General features: G+C 42.4%; 1 protein-coding gene and 1 long non-coding RNA gene across 6 annotated transcripts; one reads left to right on the forward strand and one right to left on the reverse strand.

The window, feature by feature from the left end:
• Positions 1-367: 367 nt before the first annotated feature.
• LOC143491122 (uncharacterized) lies at positions 368-2,682 on the forward strand. Its single transcript, XR_013125092.1, has 4 exons — positions 368-1,421; positions 1,895-1,950; positions 2,223-2,349; positions 2,567-2,682. It is a non-coding gene; the product is annotated as an uncharacterized LOC143491122 (long non-coding RNA).
• A 2,037-nt stretch (positions 2,683-4,719) lies between these two features.
• On the reverse strand, positions 4,720-16,038 carry LOC143491140 (uncharacterized). 5 transcript variants are annotated; one of them, XM_076989903.1, is made up of 12 exons: positions 15,950-16,038; positions 14,483-14,627; positions 13,883-13,940; positions 13,447-13,556; positions 12,836-12,888; positions 12,269-12,391; positions 12,015-12,184; positions 11,622-11,742; positions 10,411-10,456; positions 6,616-7,994; positions 5,694-5,924; positions 4,720-4,932 (listed from the first exon to the last, which is right to left on the reverse strand). In XM_076989903.1, exons 4-10 carry the CDS (start codon positions 13,467-13,469, stop codon positions 6,623-6,625), a joined length of 1,908 nt encoding a protein of 635 aa, XP_076846018.1. In that variant the 5' UTR covers positions 13,470-13,556; positions 13,883-13,940; positions 14,483-14,627; positions 15,950-16,038; the 3' UTR covers positions 4,720-4,932; positions 5,694-5,924; positions 6,616-6,622. The 5 variants fall into 5 exon arrangements, with proteins under 5 accessions (XP_076846018.1, XP_076846017.1, XP_076846015.1 ...); XM_076989902.1 differs by lacking the exon at positions 15,950-16,038 and adding an exon at positions 15,837-15,943; XM_076989900.1 differs by lacking the exon at positions 15,950-16,038 and adding an exon at positions 15,742-15,940.
• Between the last annotated feature and the right edge of the window lie 4,238 nt (positions 16,039-20,276).

Here is a 20,276-nt window from a genome sequence, read left to right on the forward strand (position 1 = left end):
TTAACGGCGATAATTTTTATATCGCCCGATAAGAGTATCAAATTAACGACCGCCGTTAATGCCGTTAACGGCCCACCACTAGTTTTTATTCAGCTACTTTTGTGTAAGAGCGGCATATACTTCTGTTTAAAGAGATTCTCCGTGCAGTATCCGCCTTCTTTTGGCAGATCTGTTAAGATGATTGGCTGCAGTAAAAAATGATTGACAGCTAACTCTGGCTGATAATTGGCTTAATGAAAATTGATTGACAACAAAAGTCTAGTATCTGATTGGCTGCAGTCGAAAATGATTGACACATGCTCCGCCCTTTACCCACGCCCACCGGGGCTCCGGCCTGCAGCGTTACCCTTCTCGTTTCTATAGTAACGACATAACACAACATAACCGAACGTATATAAGGCCGCACGTCAAGGCAGTCGACACCAGTGTGATATTTGTAGAGAAAAAGGAAAGACTGTACAGCATCACAGCTGAACATACAACTAATTAACACAGTAGTGGACAGTGGAGAGTTATAAGAAAGAAGATGGACTGCAGTATACAGACTGAGATGGAAAGTGAAATTCTGAAAAGAAGTGAGGAACAAACAATGGATTACACACAGACGCTGAGTGAACAGGAGGAGATGTTCAACATGAGAATTGATAATATGATATCCAAGATTAAGAAAGCCACAGATCGAGTAGACACAGAGAAAATACAAAACAAAGAGATGGTCAGTGAGTACAAGAAGATGGAAAAGGAGTGGGCAAGAGAGAGAGAAGAAATGAAGAACAGACTTAAGGAACTGGAGGATGAAAAGAGGGTCATCGAAGAGGAGAGGAAGCTAATGGAGGAGGCGTGTATAAAGGAGATGAGAAGGTTGGCCGAGTACACAGCGAGGGAGGAGCTGGAGAAGATCAAGCTTAGGCACGAGATCTTCTTCTACCAGGAAAATGAAAAGGCACGACTGAGTGAAGTAGAAGAACTTAGGCAAAAGATGAAGGAGAATGAAAAGATAAAGAGAGCTGAGGGCTCTGAGAAGAGAACTCTGGGACGATGGTGGAGGAGCATATGGCGAAAATGGTTCAAGCACTGAAGTGAAAGTGTGAGGAACCGCACATGATCTCCGTGTAGATGCGGTTCACCTGCCGCTCATCGCGCCTCCCCATCGCAACTATTTAATCTTCCCCCTCACTCTTCTTGTGAAGTATTGGTGCCATGCCACGTACCGAGCGGTCTCCCCGTGTTACTGCCTTCCCCGTGTACCGACCTCTGATCTCCTCCTAGACCTCGTCCCCTGCCTAGTCCCTCTGAACCAGAACCATATAGAGAGAGAGTCGCGCCATCTCCGTTCACTCCAACGGACCCGTTTGATTACAGCAAATACGAGCAGCGCAGTCAAGCTGGACCAGTGGACCATCTGTGATACACTTTTACAGGTTAGTACGCTTAAAAAATCTGATTGTGTATTATAAGGACATCAGAATCAAATTAACATGTGCGTTAAATGTGAATTAAAGCATTTTAGTGAATTATCCACCTCTTAATAAGCAGATTTAGGGAACTAATTCTATGCTAAGACAACGCGAATACGGTTAGCGAGCTTTCACATTAACGACCTACAGCCTATTAATAGTAAATTCCTCTCTTAATGCCATTTCACCTAAACGCGATGTTAAACATTTGAGTGTGATTGTAGAGTGTGTTGGGTGGAGGAGGTGAAATGAGGATATCCATTAACGTTAAGATAACGCACAATAAGGAGGAGAGCCATTCTTGTGATACATCACTGCTGATATTGACTAGAATGCATATTTAAGACTTCTAACTAGTACACAACAGTGTAATTTATAGATCAAGTGTTTGTAGGTTTTGTTAATCTGTTGACTATTATCTGTATTATGCTCAGCAGACTTTGGATTGATGGCAAAGGGAGAGAGAAGATCATCAAGAGATTGAAAACACAAGGCAAGTTGAAACTAGGGTGGCAGTTTTGATCAATGAATCTTACAAGACTAAAGAGGAATACAACATACTAAAATCTAGTATAGTATGATATATGTAATCATATGTAACCATACTAGACTTGTATTCTATTATTGTATTATTTATGTTGTATTTAATTTATCTTGTTAGTGTATATTAGTTGCCTGCTGTTTTTCACCTTTGTGGATTGGCTCTTGTTTCCAAGCTGACCATCTTTTAACCGTTTCTTCTTTCTGTCATTTCGTATTGTGCAGGGGGCTTCCTCTTTCTGAGTGCGGGGCGATGCACAAAAATGGTGGAAACAGCATCTGCTCTCAGCCTGGTCTTGCCCTGTTTGGTTCTGATGAACTGGTCTGCCTCAAAATGTGCCTGCAGAGTGATGTGAGTTTACTCCTCACACATGACAACTCAGTTTTGTCTACCCATATACATATCCCATAGTGGGTGAATACACAGTATTAGAGAACACTTACTGGATACGTATACACTCATTACACGTATAAAAAACAACCAAGGATGTGCAACAAATTCAAATTCATATCACATCAATACTCATAATAATCTTTTTCTCCTGTCTTTTTCTCCTCTCTCTCTTTAGGCCAAAGAACCACAGGGGATTCAATGGAGCTGCAACTAGATGGCACCCTCACCTGTTTGATAGCTCTGTGATCATTGTTTCAATAAAGACGGCTATTATCCGCACTTGGATCCTTGTCTGCCTGATTAGTACGTTACAGAAAGTGTAGTAAACGAACCTGTGCCCTAGAGACATTATTATTATTATTATTATTATTATTATTATGAAATGCCATAATTATTTCTAAACACATTTTATGAACTTATTCATTTTGGTTGGATGTGCCATTGCCACAGAGGACGCACTGATGCCAACTCCTATCTGAGGTTCACCACCTGCACTGATGGGACTGTGACTGCTTGGCCTGGAATTAGAACTATAACTATAGAACTATATTTGGATTATAAATACAGACTTATGCTAACGGGTCGCCCAATGGAGGATGGGTTCGCTTTTGAGTCTTGGTCCTCCTGAGGTTTCTTCCTAATCCCCACCATCATAGGGAGTTTTTCCTCACCACTGTCATCTCTGTCGCTCATTAGGGATCTGGACCCATACAATTGTAAAGCTGTTTTGTGATGTGTTTTTAAGCATTCAAGTGTCTCTCCAAACTGAATTATGTCGCTAGCCTCGCGAGAAAGTCAACCTGCAGTAGCCTGAGTGTCAGTTCTCGCGAGATTAGCGCTGACAGCGGGAACAACAAACCTGATCAGACTAAACTAATCAGAGATGGATGAATGTAACGAGAGAGAAGGTGTTTCTATCAAAAAAGGAAGACGTCGTGTAAAATATAAGGGGTCCTGGACCTTGATTGGGTCCTTGGTTTAATACACTATTAAATAGCAATACTATTATTAATAGTAATACTATTAAATAGTAACAATAATAACTGAAATAATATAATAATTATAATATAGAAGAAATACATTTGTTTTGCATTTTTATTGTAGGTAGATCATTTTGACTAGGTCATCTTATAAGTAGCTCACAAGCTGAAAAGGTGTGGGCACCCCTGGTCTAAACAAACTACCAAACGTAAAGGTGGCACTGAAAAGCTGAGAGAGAAAAGACAAGCTGTAGAGGTTACTCACTGAGTGAACAATGTAGGTTTCAGTAGCTTTCCAGTTGTTTTCCCCTGTATTTTGTCAGGGTCAAGTTGTTAAGTTTGTTAGTTATTTTGATATACCAATATGTGGCTTTGTAATCATATTATTGCTGGAAGTAATATTGTCCCTATGACAATAAAAGCTGACATATTGTCACGGTAGGTCGGCCTGGAGGCCGCCAGAGGGCGCCTACACACACTCCCTCGGTCACACGCACGCCCACAACCACACAGAGCACACCCGGTCACCCTCAGCCTCTGTCTCCTGCTGCTTCTGTCCCAGCGTTACACATATACACTACGTACCATGTATAGATTCATATACAGTATATATACACACACATATATATATATATTTTAGTGGGCCAGTCTGTCAGGAACTCCCGGGCCACATTTTCTCCCCAGTCCGCCCCTGTCAGCACGGCTGCAATTTCAGTTGAAATCACGCTTCATTTCAACAGTTCTACAAGCGCCATTTCTTAGTTAACAGGAGCATAATAAATGCCAGAAGACTGTGATATGTTTATTAAACTTTGTCATTACAAAAAGTTTCACAAACTTATGTTACCGAGCAACACGTAAATACTTTCTTGCACTTTCTTGTTGCTTTGTGTAGGTCTACATTGGTAGGTCTACATTAGTAGACCTGGCCACGTGCAGGTAGTATGCAGTGGTACACATAAGGTCAGGGAGTTATGTTAAAACAGATTAAGATTAAAGCAGATTAAAGAATGTGCTTGCAAAGAAAAGCTGGTTTCTGTACTCCCCATTCAAACAAACCATGAAAATGACCTTTCTAAAAACTTGTGTATTATATTTTCTTGTACAGTATCCTTTAGTACCTTGATAGAATTTCATATTTTCTAAGATATAAATGTGCATATGGTTATTTATCTTTGGAATTGTTTTATCCGTTTCAACTTTATGCAGTACCAAACTTCACTTTTAATGGTTTATTCCATACTCTTGAGATGAACTGATGTAGGCACTCGTTTTAAATTTTATACATAACAAAACAAATCACTCTTTTAGGAAATTAAAATAGAATATTTATTTCAAAAATGCCATTCTTAAAATCATACGACCTTCATAATTCATTACAATAGTTCCATAGAGATTTAAAAAACATTTGTATTGTTAATATTATCTACTTAAAAATACCGATTAGTAACAGTGATAGTGTTGGTGGATTAAAACTGGAACATTTCATGTTATTTCATCAGCATGAAGAGATTACGCATCATCTCCATCATCAAAATCGACTCCTGTAGCCGCACGCTTCCTGTAAAACAAAAGTCAGAAGGATGTGCTAGTAATTTTAGCTCATCACAGTTGGCAAACATTTGTAAATAAAATGTAAATGTGCCATATTTTGTCAATTGTGATTTTTTACACCGCAATCGAAATTTGTCCTCCGCTTTTAACCCACCTGTGCAGTTAGAACACACACACACACTAGTGATTACTAGGGCGGCAAGTGACGGCAAGAGCAGAGAAACAAGACTTGTACGGTTAAGGGGCAGTCATGGTCCTGTGATAGGGAACTGGTCTTGTGACCGGAGGGTCATGGGTTCGATTCCCAGACCTGAGGCCATGACTGAGGTACCCTTGAGCAAGGCACCTAACCCCAACTGCTCCCCGGGCGCTGGGCTAGGGCTGCCCACCGCTCTGGGCACGTGTGATCCACAGCCCCCTAGTAATCACTAGTGTGTGTGTGTGTGTGTGTTCTAACTGCACAAATGGGTTAAAAGAGGAGGACAAATTTCGATTGCGGTGAAAAAAATCAAAATTGACAAAATATGGCACATTTACATTTAGCATTTGAACAGGGTAGAAGTGATATAGTGCAAACCAAATGATGAGCTGCACTGTGTATTTACACACTTACGAAAGGCATTTAGAAAAGAGCCGTGCCTAATGTGTTCAGTGTAGGTATAATGGCTTGTGTACCTAATGTAGTGCCAAGGTTAGGGTTAGCACACTCTCACTACAACGTTAAAGACAAGGATGGTCATTAACACACATACACAGGTATATATTTACCTGGGTGGGAGGGGCTTGGTGTGTGCAGGCATGCCATTGGCTGTCAGCAGCTCCTGTAGCCACACATTCCATGAGAATATCCTGAGCCCAGCTCCTGCTCTGTTGCTCCTGCCTCCCTGCTGCCCCCTTGTGGACCCGCTCAGACTCTGCAAGCACTGCTCTCAGGTCTCGGATCTCCCACTCTGACTGTTTCAAGCTCTGATTTAGGAGCATGGTCGTGCTCTCCGCCTTCTGTTCACGTCATACACACCAGCACAGGAGACACCAGAGTCAGGACAGGTGGGTTGATGTGGCTGGGGAAGATACTGGTGCTAAATTGGTGGCAGATTGTTTTAGTGCAAACGGTTCAGTGTTTCAGCTTGTGTTTATCAAGGAATATGGGAGTAATGTCTTGTTTATGATACACAGGTTATGACACACAGGTGCTGATTGAAGTGTTTGAATGGTGTAGCACCAGTTTAAGTCCTGACCCGTCCCACATTAGGGAACAGGGCTCTGTATTCACGTCACATGCTATTCAGAAGGCACGTAGAAAGGAAAGCCAGTGTGCTGGGGGGAGTGACCTGATCCCTAACTCCTCCTACTGTAGGTGGGTCTCCCTAACTCCACCTGCTGTAGGCGTGTCTACCTAACACTACCTGCTGTAGGCGGGTGCGGGTCTACCCAACACTACCTGCTGTAGGCGGGTGCGGGTCTACCTAACACTACCTGCTGTAGGCAGGTGCGGGTCTATCTAACACTACCTGCTGAAGGCGGGTGCGGGTCTACCTAACACTACCTGCTGAAGGCGGGTGCGGGTCTACCTAACACTACGTGCTGTAGGCGGGTGCGGGCTAACCACCACACACACACACACAACATTACTAAAATTTATTAAATATGAACAGGAAAATGAGACCAAAGTAAAGACGTCACTAGATACCTGTTCTCTAGTGCCTGTGTAAGACGGGCGATGTCTCACAGCTGCAGAGGGTGACGGGGGTGGAGAGGGTGTAGAGGGTGGAGAAGGTGTAGAGGGTGGAGTGGGTGTAGAGGGTGGAGTGGGTGTAGAGGGTGGAGAAGGTGTAGAGGGTGGAGAAGGTGTAGAGGGTGGAGAAGGTGTAGAGGGTGGAGGGGATGTAGAGGGTGGAGAAGGTGTAGAGGGTGGAGTGGGTGTAGAGGGTGGAGTGGGTGTAGAGGGTGGAGGGGATGTAGAGGGTGGAGGGGATGTAGAGGGTGGAGAGGGTGTAGAGGGTGGAGTGGGTGTAGAGGGTGGAGTGGGTGTAGAGGGTGGAGAGGGTGTAGAGGGTGGAGGGGATGTAGAGGGTGGAGGGGATGTAGAGGGTGGAGTGGGTGTAGAGGGTGGAGGGGGTGTAGATGGTGGAGGGGGTGTAGAGGGTGGAGTGGGTGTAGAGGGTGGAGGGGATGTAGAGGGTGGAGGGGGTGTAGAGGGTGGAGGGGGTGTAGAGGGTGGAGTGGGTGTAGAGGGTGGAGGGGATGTAGAGGGTGGAGGGGATGTAGAGGGTGGAGTGGGTGTAGAGGGTGGATGGGGATGTAGAGGGTGGAGGGGATGTAGAGGGTGGAGTGGGTGTAGAGGGTGGAGGGGATGTAGAGGGTGGAGGGGAAGTAGAGGGTGGAGGGGAAGTAGAGGGTGGAGGGGAAGTAGAGGGTGGAGTGGGTGTAGAGGGTGGAGGGGATGTAGAGGGTGGAGTGGGTGTAGAGGGTGGAGGGGGTGTAGAGGGTGGAGGGGGTGTAGAGGGTGGAGAGGGTGTAGAGGGTGTAGAGGGTGGAGGGGGTGTAGAGGGTGTAGAGGGTGGAGTGGGTGTAGAGGGTGGAGTGGGTGTAGAGGGTGGAGGGGATGTAGAGGGTGGAGTGGGTGTAGAGGGTGGAGTGGGTGTAGAGGGTGGAGGGGATGTAGAGGGTGGAGTGGGTGTAGAGGGTGGAGGGGATGTAGATGGTGGAGGGGATGTAGAGGGTGGAGGGGATGTAGATGGTGGAGGGGATGTAGAAGGTGGAGGGGATGTAGAGGGTGGAGTGGGTGTAGAGGGTGGAGTGGGTGTAGAGGGTGGAGTGGGTGTAGAGGGTGGAGTGGATGTAGAGGGTGGAGGGGATGTAGAGGGTGGAGTGGATGTAGAGGGTGGAGTGGGTGTAGAGGGTGGAGTGGGTGTAGAGGGTGGAGTGGATGTAGAGGGTGGAGTGGATGTAGAGGGTGGAGTTGGGCTGTAGTTGTTCCTCTCGCTTTGGATCCTTTTCTTCTTTCGCTGAATTCTGGTTGGAGTTTTCAGCTTTCTACAGAGTCTTATAACCTGCCCTTCATCAGAGCTAACACACACACACACACACACACACACACACACACACACACACACACACACACACACACACACACACAGAACGAAAGAGCAAAGAAAGAGAGAAACAGAGAGAATCAATATTTTGGATTTACTTTCATTGATTTAGTTTGTATCCCAAGTTTGTCTGATAACATTAGATTCACGCTGTTTAATCTACACTCCTTCTATTGTAAAATTTAGGCAAGATTGTAGGCAGGCTGAGAGACGTTGGCGAAGGTCAGAATTGCAAGTACATTTTGATATTTATAAAACAACATTGCACAATTACAACAGTGAAGTGAAATCAGCAAGGAAAAACTATTTCTCTACCTTAATCAATTCATCAAATAATAACTCGGCTGTCTTGTTCAGAAGTATAGATCAGCTAGTAAACCCCACCTCCTGTTTCTTCCCTGAGACTGTTTCAGTTGAAAAATGTGATGAGTTTGCAATATTTTTTAGGGACAAGATTACTAGTATAAGGCAGAACATAGCAACAAGCACTAATAGACTATCAACCCTTATATCAGTTACTCAGCCTAACTTTAATATGTCTTATTTCCAAGAAGTTGACAACACTACTTGATGTGATCTCATCACTAAAATCCTCTACTTGTGAACTGGACCCTTTACCTACATGCTTTTTCAAGCAGGTTCTGAGCTCATTAGCAAATGAAGTTCTAACGATTGTTAATCAGTCTCTGCAATTGGGTGAATTCCCTAACTTTTTAAAAACAGCAACGGTTAAACCACTATTAAAGAACAGAAATCTTGATCCCACAATTCTCAATAATTATCGACCTATATCTAACCTTTCCTTTCTTAGCAAAATCATTGAAAAAGTTGTGTCAATCCAGTTGAATGATTATGTAAAAGTAAATCAAATAAATGACACTTTTCAATCTGGTTTCAGAGCTCTCCACAGCACTGAAACAGCCCTAGTTAAGGTAGTAAATGACTTGAGATTGAATACGGATGCAGGCAAACTCTCAGTCCTTTTTCTGCTGGATTTAAGCACTGCTTTTGACACGGTTGATCATGAAATTCTTCTTGATCGACTACAGAGCTGGGTAGGCCTTAGTGGCTTAGTCTTAGACTGGTTTAGATCGTACCTAACTGGGCTTGATTACTACGTAGCATTAGGTACCTCTTCCTCCACACGTCAAAAAATAACTTGTGGCGTCCCCCAAGGATCAATTCTTGGGCCGTTACTATTCAACCTATATATGCTTCCGTTACCACATATCATTAATAAACATGGTATTAGTTATCATCAATATGCAGATGACACTCAACTTTACATTTCTCTAGAACCTAAGGCCCTAAAATCAATTTGCTCACTGTTTGACTGCATAGATGATATACAGACATGGATGTCTGACAATTTTCTGCAATTAAATAAACAGAAGACAGAAGTTCTTGTTCTTGGCAGTGATTCACAAAGAAATGATGTTTAAATATTTAAATCAAATGAATCTGAATGCCAGACAATGTGTTAAGAACCTGGGCGTCACCTTTGATAATGAGCTCAGCTTCAAATCACACATCATGACTACATACAAGACAGCTTATTTTCACCTTCGAAACATTGCTAAGGTCCGAGATATGCTCACTCCTGCTGACAGTGAAAAACTTGTCCATGCATTTATCACATCAAGGCTAGATTATTGTAACGCTGTTCTGTCTGCTCTTCCAAAGAGCTCTATTTCGCACCTACAGAGAGTTCAGAATGCGGCTGCAAGGGTTCTGACCCACAGGTGAAAGAGAGATCATATTACACCTGCACTCCACTCACTGCACTGGTTACCTGTCAGCTTTAGGATAGATTTTAAGGTTCTAGTCATGGTTTTTAAATGTCTTCATGGTCTTGCCCCTCTTTACCTCAGTGAAATGATGGTTAGATATGTTCCAGTCAGGTCTCTGAGGTCTTCAAACAGTAATCTACTGGTGATTCCTAGATGCCGATTAAAGATTGGCGAGGGTGCTTTTAGACACTATGGCCCAAAGCTCTGGAATTCTCTTCCTGAAGAGCTCAGAGGCATTTAATCCCTGAATAGTTTCAAGAACAGTCTCAAAACATTTCTGTTTAGATCTGCTTTTAGTTAAGAAACTCTAGTCTATTATTTTATAATTTGTCACTTTATTTAATTATTTCTTTTTATCTTTAATTTTAATATTTTGTTATCTTCTTATATTTACTTTAGTTTTATTTACTTTACTTTTTTATTATATTGTTTACTTTACTTTTTTACATTTTATGTTATTTTACTTTAATTTCTTCTAACATTTCCTTTTTGTCTTCTCCTTTTTATGTTTCTTTTATTTATACTGTAAAGCACATTGAGTTGCATGTATGTATGAAAGGTGCTATACAAATAAAGATTATTATTATTTATTATTATTACCTGAGTGTTTGTCCTTCATCACAGGATCCGTTCTGACCTTCCCACGCTGTAACGTCACACAAGCAGAGAGGTTTCACTGCCATTCACGCTCGTAAACTCATATCCAGATTCATAAAACATGTCATATATAACTTCCACAAGAATGTAGCACTCACTCAGGTCAGAGGTCACACTGCCTACCATGGAGGTCGTTACAGTGAGTCAGAACCACACAACTGGTTCCTCAAACCCAGACACACGCTGCTTGTCTACAGTTTCAGTTGCATTGTGATTATATTCATGCATTTTGCATTTTCTGAAGCAATTCACAAGTTCACTGCCTTTTAATGCCGAAGCAAACACAAGACTATACACAGCATCTGTTCAGCGTATGCTGAATATGCCATAGTACCGGTTCTGTGTGCAGCGAGTCCAGATCGCTGTCTGTGGTGAACAAGTCTGTCCTCCTCAGAGGAACTACAGAAGCTCAGAGATCTATATGAACACAGTACCTACGTCTACAGCACTGAAAATGGTTTATTCTGATGCACTGTATATTTTTACTCTATATTATTGTTGTCTGACACTGTGAGTATGAGTAAATCTACTTCATTTTAACGACAGAAACAGCTCAGAGAAGGTCTGGCTCACAGATGAAGCCAGGAGCTACCTGCTAGGGGTCTGGGTTTGGGCGTTTGTGAAGAATGCCTACTGGGGTTGTGTGTTGTGCTCAGATATCCTGCCATCTGGGCTTCAGTAACGCGTACAGTATCACTGCTCAGACTGTCTGTGGCTTAGGACAGAACCATCAAGAATAACAGCTACATTAACTTGACTTTGAGTTAACTCAAATACATTAACTGTGCCCCTACGGTCCCCCACTGACAAAAAACCCAACATTTTTAAAGAGATTGTTGCACCCTTTTAAATGAAAATCATGATTTCATAAAGGTCCAGTTCAGAAGGTACGTACATAAAGCTATGCTGCCTCCTACTGGTTGATTCCTGTCAGTTCAACTCATTATAATTAAAATCTCTCCAGTCTTTTAAGACTTCTCCATTACATCTGTGGACACTCAAATGAGTATCGTCCCACAACAGGCCTGTAGGTCATTTGAATCCTGGGCAGAAGCTCGTTTCCTTATGCTGAACTGAGACCAGTTCCCACCCCACCCCCATCCCCATCGACCTAATCTATATGGTCACTGGAAACTGATCTGAGGTCAGCATACCTGTTCCAGTTGAACGTGGCACTGGAACGTCCAGCATCACATCTCTGAATCTTGAGCTGAAGTCTTCAGTGCACACGCTCTCCTCCTCTTCCTCGTCCTCTTCCTCCTCTTCCCCTGTTACCTATTAAAGATGCTATTTTAGCTTTGTTATACTGTTGTACTGTTTGTACTGTTTGTCCACAGTGGCAGTTGTCCTGTTGTTGTGTTGTGTTCGTCCCTCAGGGGGGCGGGGCATATAATCTGCCTCACCTTTCACTTTAAAAATACATAATAATATAAAATGAAAAAAAAAATTATGAAATGTGTCATACATAAATAATATAACAAATATTGTAATGTCTTAATGTAATGATGAAATCACACACACACACACACACACACACACACACACACCCCAATGGTAGTTCCCAGCAGTCGTTCCAGTCTCCAAAGACACTGCTCAGTCTTCGAGCCACCGGGTCCTGCAGCTCCCAGTGTCTGCCAGGAGGGGGCAGTAAAGAGGCGAACACGATCACTGCCCCGTTCTTGCTGGCCACCTCGCTCCACTATGTTTATAGTGACCTCTGTAACGGCAGGGAAACAGGCAACGGTTCGGCGTTACAGGAGGCATTGCACCCTGGGACGGGACCATTATCGGCCTGTTTTACCTGTGGAAGTGTCCGGGAGGTCAGAGTTTGACTCGTTGGGCGTGGAGGTAGTGTTGCCAGTGGGAGGGGGCGTGGTGCTCAGGACAGAGTCTTTAATCATAGACTTACTGCTTCTGAGGTGCACTGAAAATAATTTTAAAGATATAAAAAAGACCACATGTGCTATATCCTAAAACAAATATTGAATTTGGGCATAATCCTAAAATGATTTAGATTATATTTATTTTCAAAAATCAGAGGAAAAAAAATCCAATTAAAATAAAAAATTTTCAAGTATCCAGATTCTGGACAGTCTGCAGAATTGACACCCAGTGAAAGGCACTGGTTCCCAGTCCGAGTCCTTGGATCTCAAGCTCAGTGTATTTTTGTATTCTCACTCATCTCATAAAGGTTGATGAGTTCTACACCTGCTCAATGAGCTGAATCAGGTGTGAGACAGGTGAGAGCATGAGAAAACGTGATGAGCGTGGTACTGGTCCCAATGACACGCCCACAGATCACGCCCACAGATCACAGGCCACGCCCACCGCCATCTTCTAACGTGATCCTGAGAGGCCTTGAGTCTACCTGAGTGGAGAAAGTTCTCCGTCTTGCCGTTCCCTCCATTTGGTCGGGGGAGTCTAGGGACACAACAGAAATTTAGCGTAAATTTAGAAATTTAACTTTTGCAGTAAATATCCTCATTCTCACCCACTTCACATTCATGCTTTTTTTGCAAGTGTACAAGGTAATTTTAACACATTTGCTGGTTAAATGATCATATTCTCTGCTTGTATCTATATGGCACAAATCAGGGATATAAGACCCCACAAAAGCATCCTTGTATTAATATAACTGATCAAACAAATGATCTTTTGCCTGAAAGAAATGTCTTTTATCATTTTGTTATGGAGGTCACGGGGTTAGTCCCAGTTTTAGGAACCAGAGACATTGTGTTATTTCCTTACTGGACAAGCAAGGCCTTCACCAGGTGTGCCAGGTGTGCGTGAGCCAGACACACGTGAATATGTCTGCACGCTGGTTCCCAACACTTCAGCTGCGTTATCACTGTAGTGTTGAGCCAGTGACTTTGTGACGTGTTACACAACATCAACATTTACTCATTTAATTGCTGGAAATGCAGTTTTTCAATGAAGAAACAGAAAGGAAGAAATATTGTGAGTGGCCTCCCATCTGACCTGCAGCCTACTGAGCTGATCATCGATGGCGTCAAGCAGGAGATCGCAGTGGTCTCTGCAGAGAGCAGCTGGGTCCAGACAGAAACCACTGGTCACCTCTTCAACACCATCTGAGAACAGAGAACAGGCAGAAACTAACATCAAAATGAAAGACTGAAAAGACACTCCATTGCTGTTGTGATTGGTCAGATTATAACCCATGAACTACTGCAGTACACAGTGTTAATATGGAACGTTAACACAGAGGTATCTGGGATCAAAATAATGTGTGAATATATTTAGAAGTCGCTGCACCTTAAACAACAGCGTCAGTTCTTTGTATATAGACAGGCTCCTTTAAAGCTCAGTTAAAGCTCAGTTAAAGTGCATGCACCTCCACCCACACCGACAAGACTGATCCAGAATCAGAGTAAAAGTCTAAGACAAGCATTCAGACCAGCACAGAGGAGATCATCTGTGTCATCAGCTTCTCCGTGGCTTCCAACGTCCATCACCTACAACACGCAAGTCAAAAAACACAACATGAAACTGCACTTCCCAACATTACAGCCTCTGTAATATAACTTTTACCCAACAAACTGTAGTGTAGTGAATGTATCATTTTCAAACTAATTAAAGGGTCGTTCATTCATGTTTTATTCGGTTTTAGCTCGTTTGTTATGCTGAAACACACGTTTGGAGAGCTGGAGCGACTGTTGGTGGCCTGTTGCCCGGGGAACAAACTGGGACCCGCCAGTAAACGCGGTCCGGTCTGGTGGGAAATAAAGGCTCACACATTCCAGTCCCACATGTGTATCCACCAAAATGTCTTAAGAGTTACGCACTGTATCGTGTTAGTACTATGCTGCTTCTTGAAGCTAAACGTTTACCAACTAAATGAAAGTGGATATAATAAAGGCGAACGTGCATGTTTAAGAGCTGCTTGCGCGTCGTTTATAACGTCCTTTATCACATTAGAGCATCGTGTAAACACACCAATGATCAAATCATCTTTCGTTTTGTTTGACCTAACGAATCAAGACGCACGTATACTCACAGTTGGTTTGGGTCTGGATCTCAACCCTGCTGCGGGACTGATGGACTGAGCTGCACACATCGCTTGACATTCACAGACGCACGCGCCGCAGGATCTTAGCAACCGTCAGTCCTGCAGACCCAACACACCCTGAAAAGAAGTTGAACTGAAGACACATGGAGCGGTTCAGGTAATGCTAGACATTCAAATGGCTTCAGTTCACTGGTGCATAATCAAACATTTCTCACATTTGTCAACACACATTATAGATCATATTTCCCATATTTCACATTGTCAGATGAGGCTTGACTTGTCCACCCATGTGATCAAGACTCGTTTCAGTCCTGTCTTTGTGTGCATATACTTGGCGATCGATCGTGATATAATACTTAATTTGTGTCCATTTACACCTCCACTCCCCTAACAATTTACACTCGCTACCCCCCCCCCCCCCCCCCCGCTCCAATTTTATTTGCTGATAGTGCCACACACTCATTACACTCCATGTCTCAAAGGTTGCCCACCCCTGGCATAGAGCATACCTGTCAACTCTCCCGTTTTGGCTGGGAAACTACTACCATATTTTACCCCTCTTTCCCGATGTCCTCCCGTATTAATATTTTCCCGTAAATTCCCGTATTGTAATATAGTATATATAGGTATGATGACAAAATTTTCAAACAGCCTCAAGCTTTAAAAGAATCACATATCTAGACAGAGCTGAAATATACCTTTAAAATGATACCTGGATTTTGAAAATTGGTTGAGAATTGATAAAGTTATGATATTTATAATATCATGTATCACATTAAAATATAATACATTAATTACAATAGAAGTCGTGTGACTGAAATTCACATAATCTAATTCTAATTAATCATAATTAATAATTAATCATAATCATAATCTAATTCGAAGTGATGTTAACTATATTACCATTTAACAACAAGTTATATCAGAAAACAATGAGATTAAACTACACAACACTGGTATCAGTACCGATTTCAAGAAAACACTGTGGGAACGAGTTAAACCGAGACGCCGCTTTTAGCCTAAAGTTGCGCTACCGTGACGTTCGATACGCCAATGTCAATCATGACTACTTATTTTCCGCGGTCTAGTAAAATACTTTCGCCTGCACGGATTTCGATTAAATTTGGTCAGTATTGAGATAAAAGCTGTATTTTTAGGTCCACATATATTTCGATGGTGTCCGGAGCGTTGATGAAGAAAACAGACCGCTTGAAAACAACAAAGTATCTTCTCGCTGGTCTCCCGACCTGAAATCGCCTCAGAGTTGACTATAAATAGTGCCTGATGATTGGCTGGGTTGTGCTTGACGAAGTCACAGTAGTATTCAGGAAAAAACATACACCTGCTAGGCGGTGAGGAGTGATGTTATATGACACCTTTACAAAAGTACAACGTAGTTTGGAACACATTACTGAGCCAGAATTTTTCGCATCGAACGTTGGTTCGTCAGCATACCTAGTATAAATCTTAAAAGCATTCAAGCGCCTCTCCAAACTGAACTATGTCGCTAGTCTCGCGAGAATGGCAACCTGCAGTAGCCCGAGTGTCAGTTCTCGCGAGATTAGCGCTGACAGCGGGAACAACAAACCCGAAAAACTAATCAGAGATGGATGAATGTAACGAGAGAGAAGGTGTTTCTATCAAAAAAGTGAAGACGTCGTGTAAAATATAAGGGGTCCCGGACCTTGATTGGGCTGGAGGGAATGATCGCAGCGACCAGCGGAAAATTTTCCTTATTTTTAAATAAAAAACGTGACAGGTATCTACTTTGCTGCCAGGGTGCTCCTTTTCTAATGTAATTCATTCAATTCCATCTCATTACTCCTTTATTTAAATGTATTATTTAAATTTAAAGAATTAATTTGCCCAAATTAAAATGGCAGTAGATACGAACAGTCTCATATGTAAATTCATTCATGCTGCGGTTTATTGTGGTACTTCTGCATATTTTTTATTTTTTTTCTTAATAAAAATAAATGTATAATAATGAACTTATTATTAAAAAGGAATAACTATTACTGAATAAAGTAATATATTCATATATTTTTAGTAAGTTGCGTACTAAAATTCTATAACCACAGTATGTTTTTTGTTTACTTAGATGTTATGAATTGATTAATCGAAATGACGTCACAATACATGACGTTGGTAAGTAGTAGAATTCCGTTTCTATAGTAACGACATAACACAACATAACCGAACGTATATAAGGCCGCACGTCAAGGCAGTCGACACCAGTGTGATATTTGTTGAGAAAAAGGAAAGACTGTACAGCATCACAGCTGAACATACAACTAATTAACACAGTAGTGGACAGTGGAGAGTTATAAGAAAGAAGATGGACTGCAGTATACAGACTGAGATGGAAAGTGAAATTCTGAAAAGAAGTGAGGAACAATCAAAGGATTACACACAGACGCTGAGTGAACAGGAGGAGATGTTCAAGATGACAATTGAAAATATGATATCCAGGATTAATAAAGCCACAGATCAAGTAGAAACAGAGATGATAAAAAACAGAGAGATGGTCAGTGAGTACAAGAAGATGGAAAAGGAGTGGGCAAGAGAGAGAGAAGAAATGAAGAACAGACTTAAGGAACTGGAGGATGAAAAGAGGGTGGTTGAAGAGGAGAGGAAGCTAATGGAGGAGGAGTGTATAAAGGAGACGAGAAGGTTGGCCGAGTACACAGCGAGGGAGGAGCTGGAGAAGATCAAGCTTAGGCACGAGATCTTCTTCTACCAGGAAAATGAAAAGGCACGACTGAGTGAAGTAGAAGAACTTAGACAAAAGATGAAGGAGAATGAAAAGATAAAGGGGGAGCTAGAAGAAGAGTTGAGAAGGAATAAGGCTTCATGCCGCCTGAAGCAAATGGTGGCTAGAGCGTTTGTGAAGAAAGACGGAAAACCTGAGGGCTCTGAGAAGAGAACTCTGGGACGATGGTGGAGGAGCATATGGCGAAAATGGTTCAAGCACTGAAGTGAAAGTGTGAGGAACCGCACATGATCTCCGTGTAGATGCGGTTCACCTGCCGCTCATCGCGCCTCCCCATCGCAACTATTTAATCTTCCCCCTCACTCTTCTTGTGAAGTATTGGTGCCATGCCACGTACCGAGCGGTCTCTCCGTGTTACTGCCTTCCCCGTGTACCGACCTCTGCTCTCCTCCTAGACCTCGTCCCCTGCCTAGTCCCTCTGAACCAGAACCATATAGAGAGAGAGTCGCGCCATCTCCGTTCACTCCAACGGACCCGTTTGATTACAGCAAATACGAGCAGCGCAGTCAAGCTGGACCAGTGGACCATCTGTGATACACTTTTACAGGTTAGTACGCTTAAAAAATCTGATTGTGTATTATAAGGACATCAGAATCAAATTAACATGTGCGTTAAAATGTGAATTAAAGCATTTTAGTGAATTATCCACCTCTTAATAAGCAGATTTACTTGTAGGAGTAATGATTAGTCCAAATGTTTCTGTCTAATGGGCTTGATGGCACATTTGGAGCTGTTTGGGGGTTGTTGGATTTTGAAGCTCGGCTACTGGAGTTGTTTTTCACCTTTGTGGATTGGCTCTTGCTTCCAAGCTGACCATCTTTTAACCGTTTCTTCTTTCTGTCATTTCGTATTGTGCAGGGGGCTTCCTCTTTCTGAGTGCGGGGCGATGCACAAAAATGGTGCAAACAGCATCTGCTCTCAGCCTGGTCTTGCCCTGTTTGGTTCTGATGAACTGGTCTGCCTCAAAATGTGCCTGCAGAGTGATGTGAGTTTACTCCTCACACATGACAACTCAGTTTTGTCTACCCATATACATATCCCATAGTGGGTGAATACACAGTATTAGAGAACACTTACTGGATACGTATACACTCATTACACGTATAAAAAACAACCAAGGATGTGCAACAAATTCAAATTCATATCACATCAATACTCATAATAATCATTTTCTCCTGTCTTTTTCTCCTCTCTCTCTTTAGGCCAAAGAGCCACAGGGGATTCAATGGAGCTGCAACTAGATGGCACCCTCACCTGTTTGATAGCTCTGTGATCATTGTTTCAATAAAGACAGCTATTATCCGCACTTGGATCCTTGTCTGCCTGATTAGTACGTTACAGAAAGGGTAGTAAACGAACCTGTGCCCTAGAGACTATTATTATTATTATGAAATGCCTTAATATTATTTCTAAACACATTTTATGAACTTATTCATTTTGGTTGGATGTGCCATTGCCACAGAGGACGCACTGATGCCAACTCCTTTCTGAGGTTCACCACCTGCACTGATGGGACTGTGACTGCTTGGCCTGGAATTAGAACTATAACTATAGAACTATATTTGGATTATAAATACAGACTTATGCTAACGGGTCGCCCAATGGAGGATGGGTTCGCTTTTGAGTCTTGGTCCTCCTGAGGTTTCTTCCTAATCCCCACCATCATAGGGAGTTTTTCCTCACCACTGTCATCTCTGTCGCTCATTAGGGATCTGGACCCATACAATTGTAAAGCTGTTTTGTGATGTGTTTTTAAGCATTCAAGTGTCTCTCCAAACTGAATTATGTCGCTAGCCTCACGAGAAAGTCAACCTGCAGTAGCCTGAGTGTCAGTTCTCGCGAGATTAGCGCTGACAGCGGGAACAACAAACCCGATCAGACTAAACTAATCAGAGATGGATGAATGTAACGAGAGAGAAGGTGTTTCTACCAAAAAAGTGACGACGTTGTGTAAAATATAAGGGGTCCTGGACCTTGATTGGGTCCTTGGTTTAATACACTATTAAATAGCAATACTATTATTAATAGCAATACTATTAAATAGTAACAATAATAACTGAAATAATATAATAATTATAATATAGAAGAAATACATTTGTTTTGCATTTTTATTGTAGGTAGATCATTTTGACTAGGTCATCTTCTAAGTAGCTCACAAGCTGAAAAGGTGTGGGCACCCCTGGTCTAAACAAACTACCAAACGTAAAGGTGGCACTGAAAAGCTGAGAGAGAAAAGACAAGCTACAGAGGTTACTCACTGAGTGAACAATGTAGGTTTCAGTAGCTTTCCAGTTGTTTTCCCCTGTATTTTGTCAGGGTCAAGTTAAGTTTATTAGTTATTTTGATATACCAATATGTGGCTTTGTAATCATATTATTGCTGGAAGTAATATTGTCCATATGACAATAAAAGCTGACATATTGTCACAGTAGGTCGGCCTGGAGGCCACCAGAGGGCGCCTACACACACTCCCTCGGTCACACGCACGCCCACAACCACACAGAGCACACCCGGTCACCCTCAGCCTCTGTCTCCTGCTGCTTCTGTCCCAGCGTTACACATATACACTACGTACCATGTATAGATTCATATACAGTATATATACACACACACACACACACATATATATATATATATTTTAGTGGGCCAGTCTGTCAGGAACTCCCGGGCCACTTTTTCTCCCCAGTCCGCCCCTGTCAGCACGGCTGCAATTTCAGTTGAAATCACGCTTCATTTCAACAGTTCTACAAGCGCCATTTCTTAGTTAACAGGAGCATAATAAATGCCAGAAGACTGTGATATGTTTATCTAATGGTTTATTAAACTTTGTCATTACAAAAATTTTCACAAACTTATGTTACCGAGCAACACGTAAATACTTTCTTGCACTTTCTTGTTGCTTTGTGTAGGTCTACATTGGTAGGTCTACATTAGTAGACCTGGCCACGTGCAGGTAGTATGCAGTGGTACACATAAGGTCAGGGAGTTATGTTAAAACAGATTAAGATT

This window comes from Brachyhypopomus gauderio, unplaced genomic scaffold (assembly GCF_052324685.1).
Source record: "Brachyhypopomus gauderio isolate BG-103 unplaced genomic scaffold, BGAUD_0.2 sc71, whole genome shotgun sequence".
Lineage (NCBI taxonomy): Eukaryota > Metazoa > Chordata > Actinopteri > Gymnotiformes > Hypopomidae > Brachyhypopomus > Brachyhypopomus gauderio.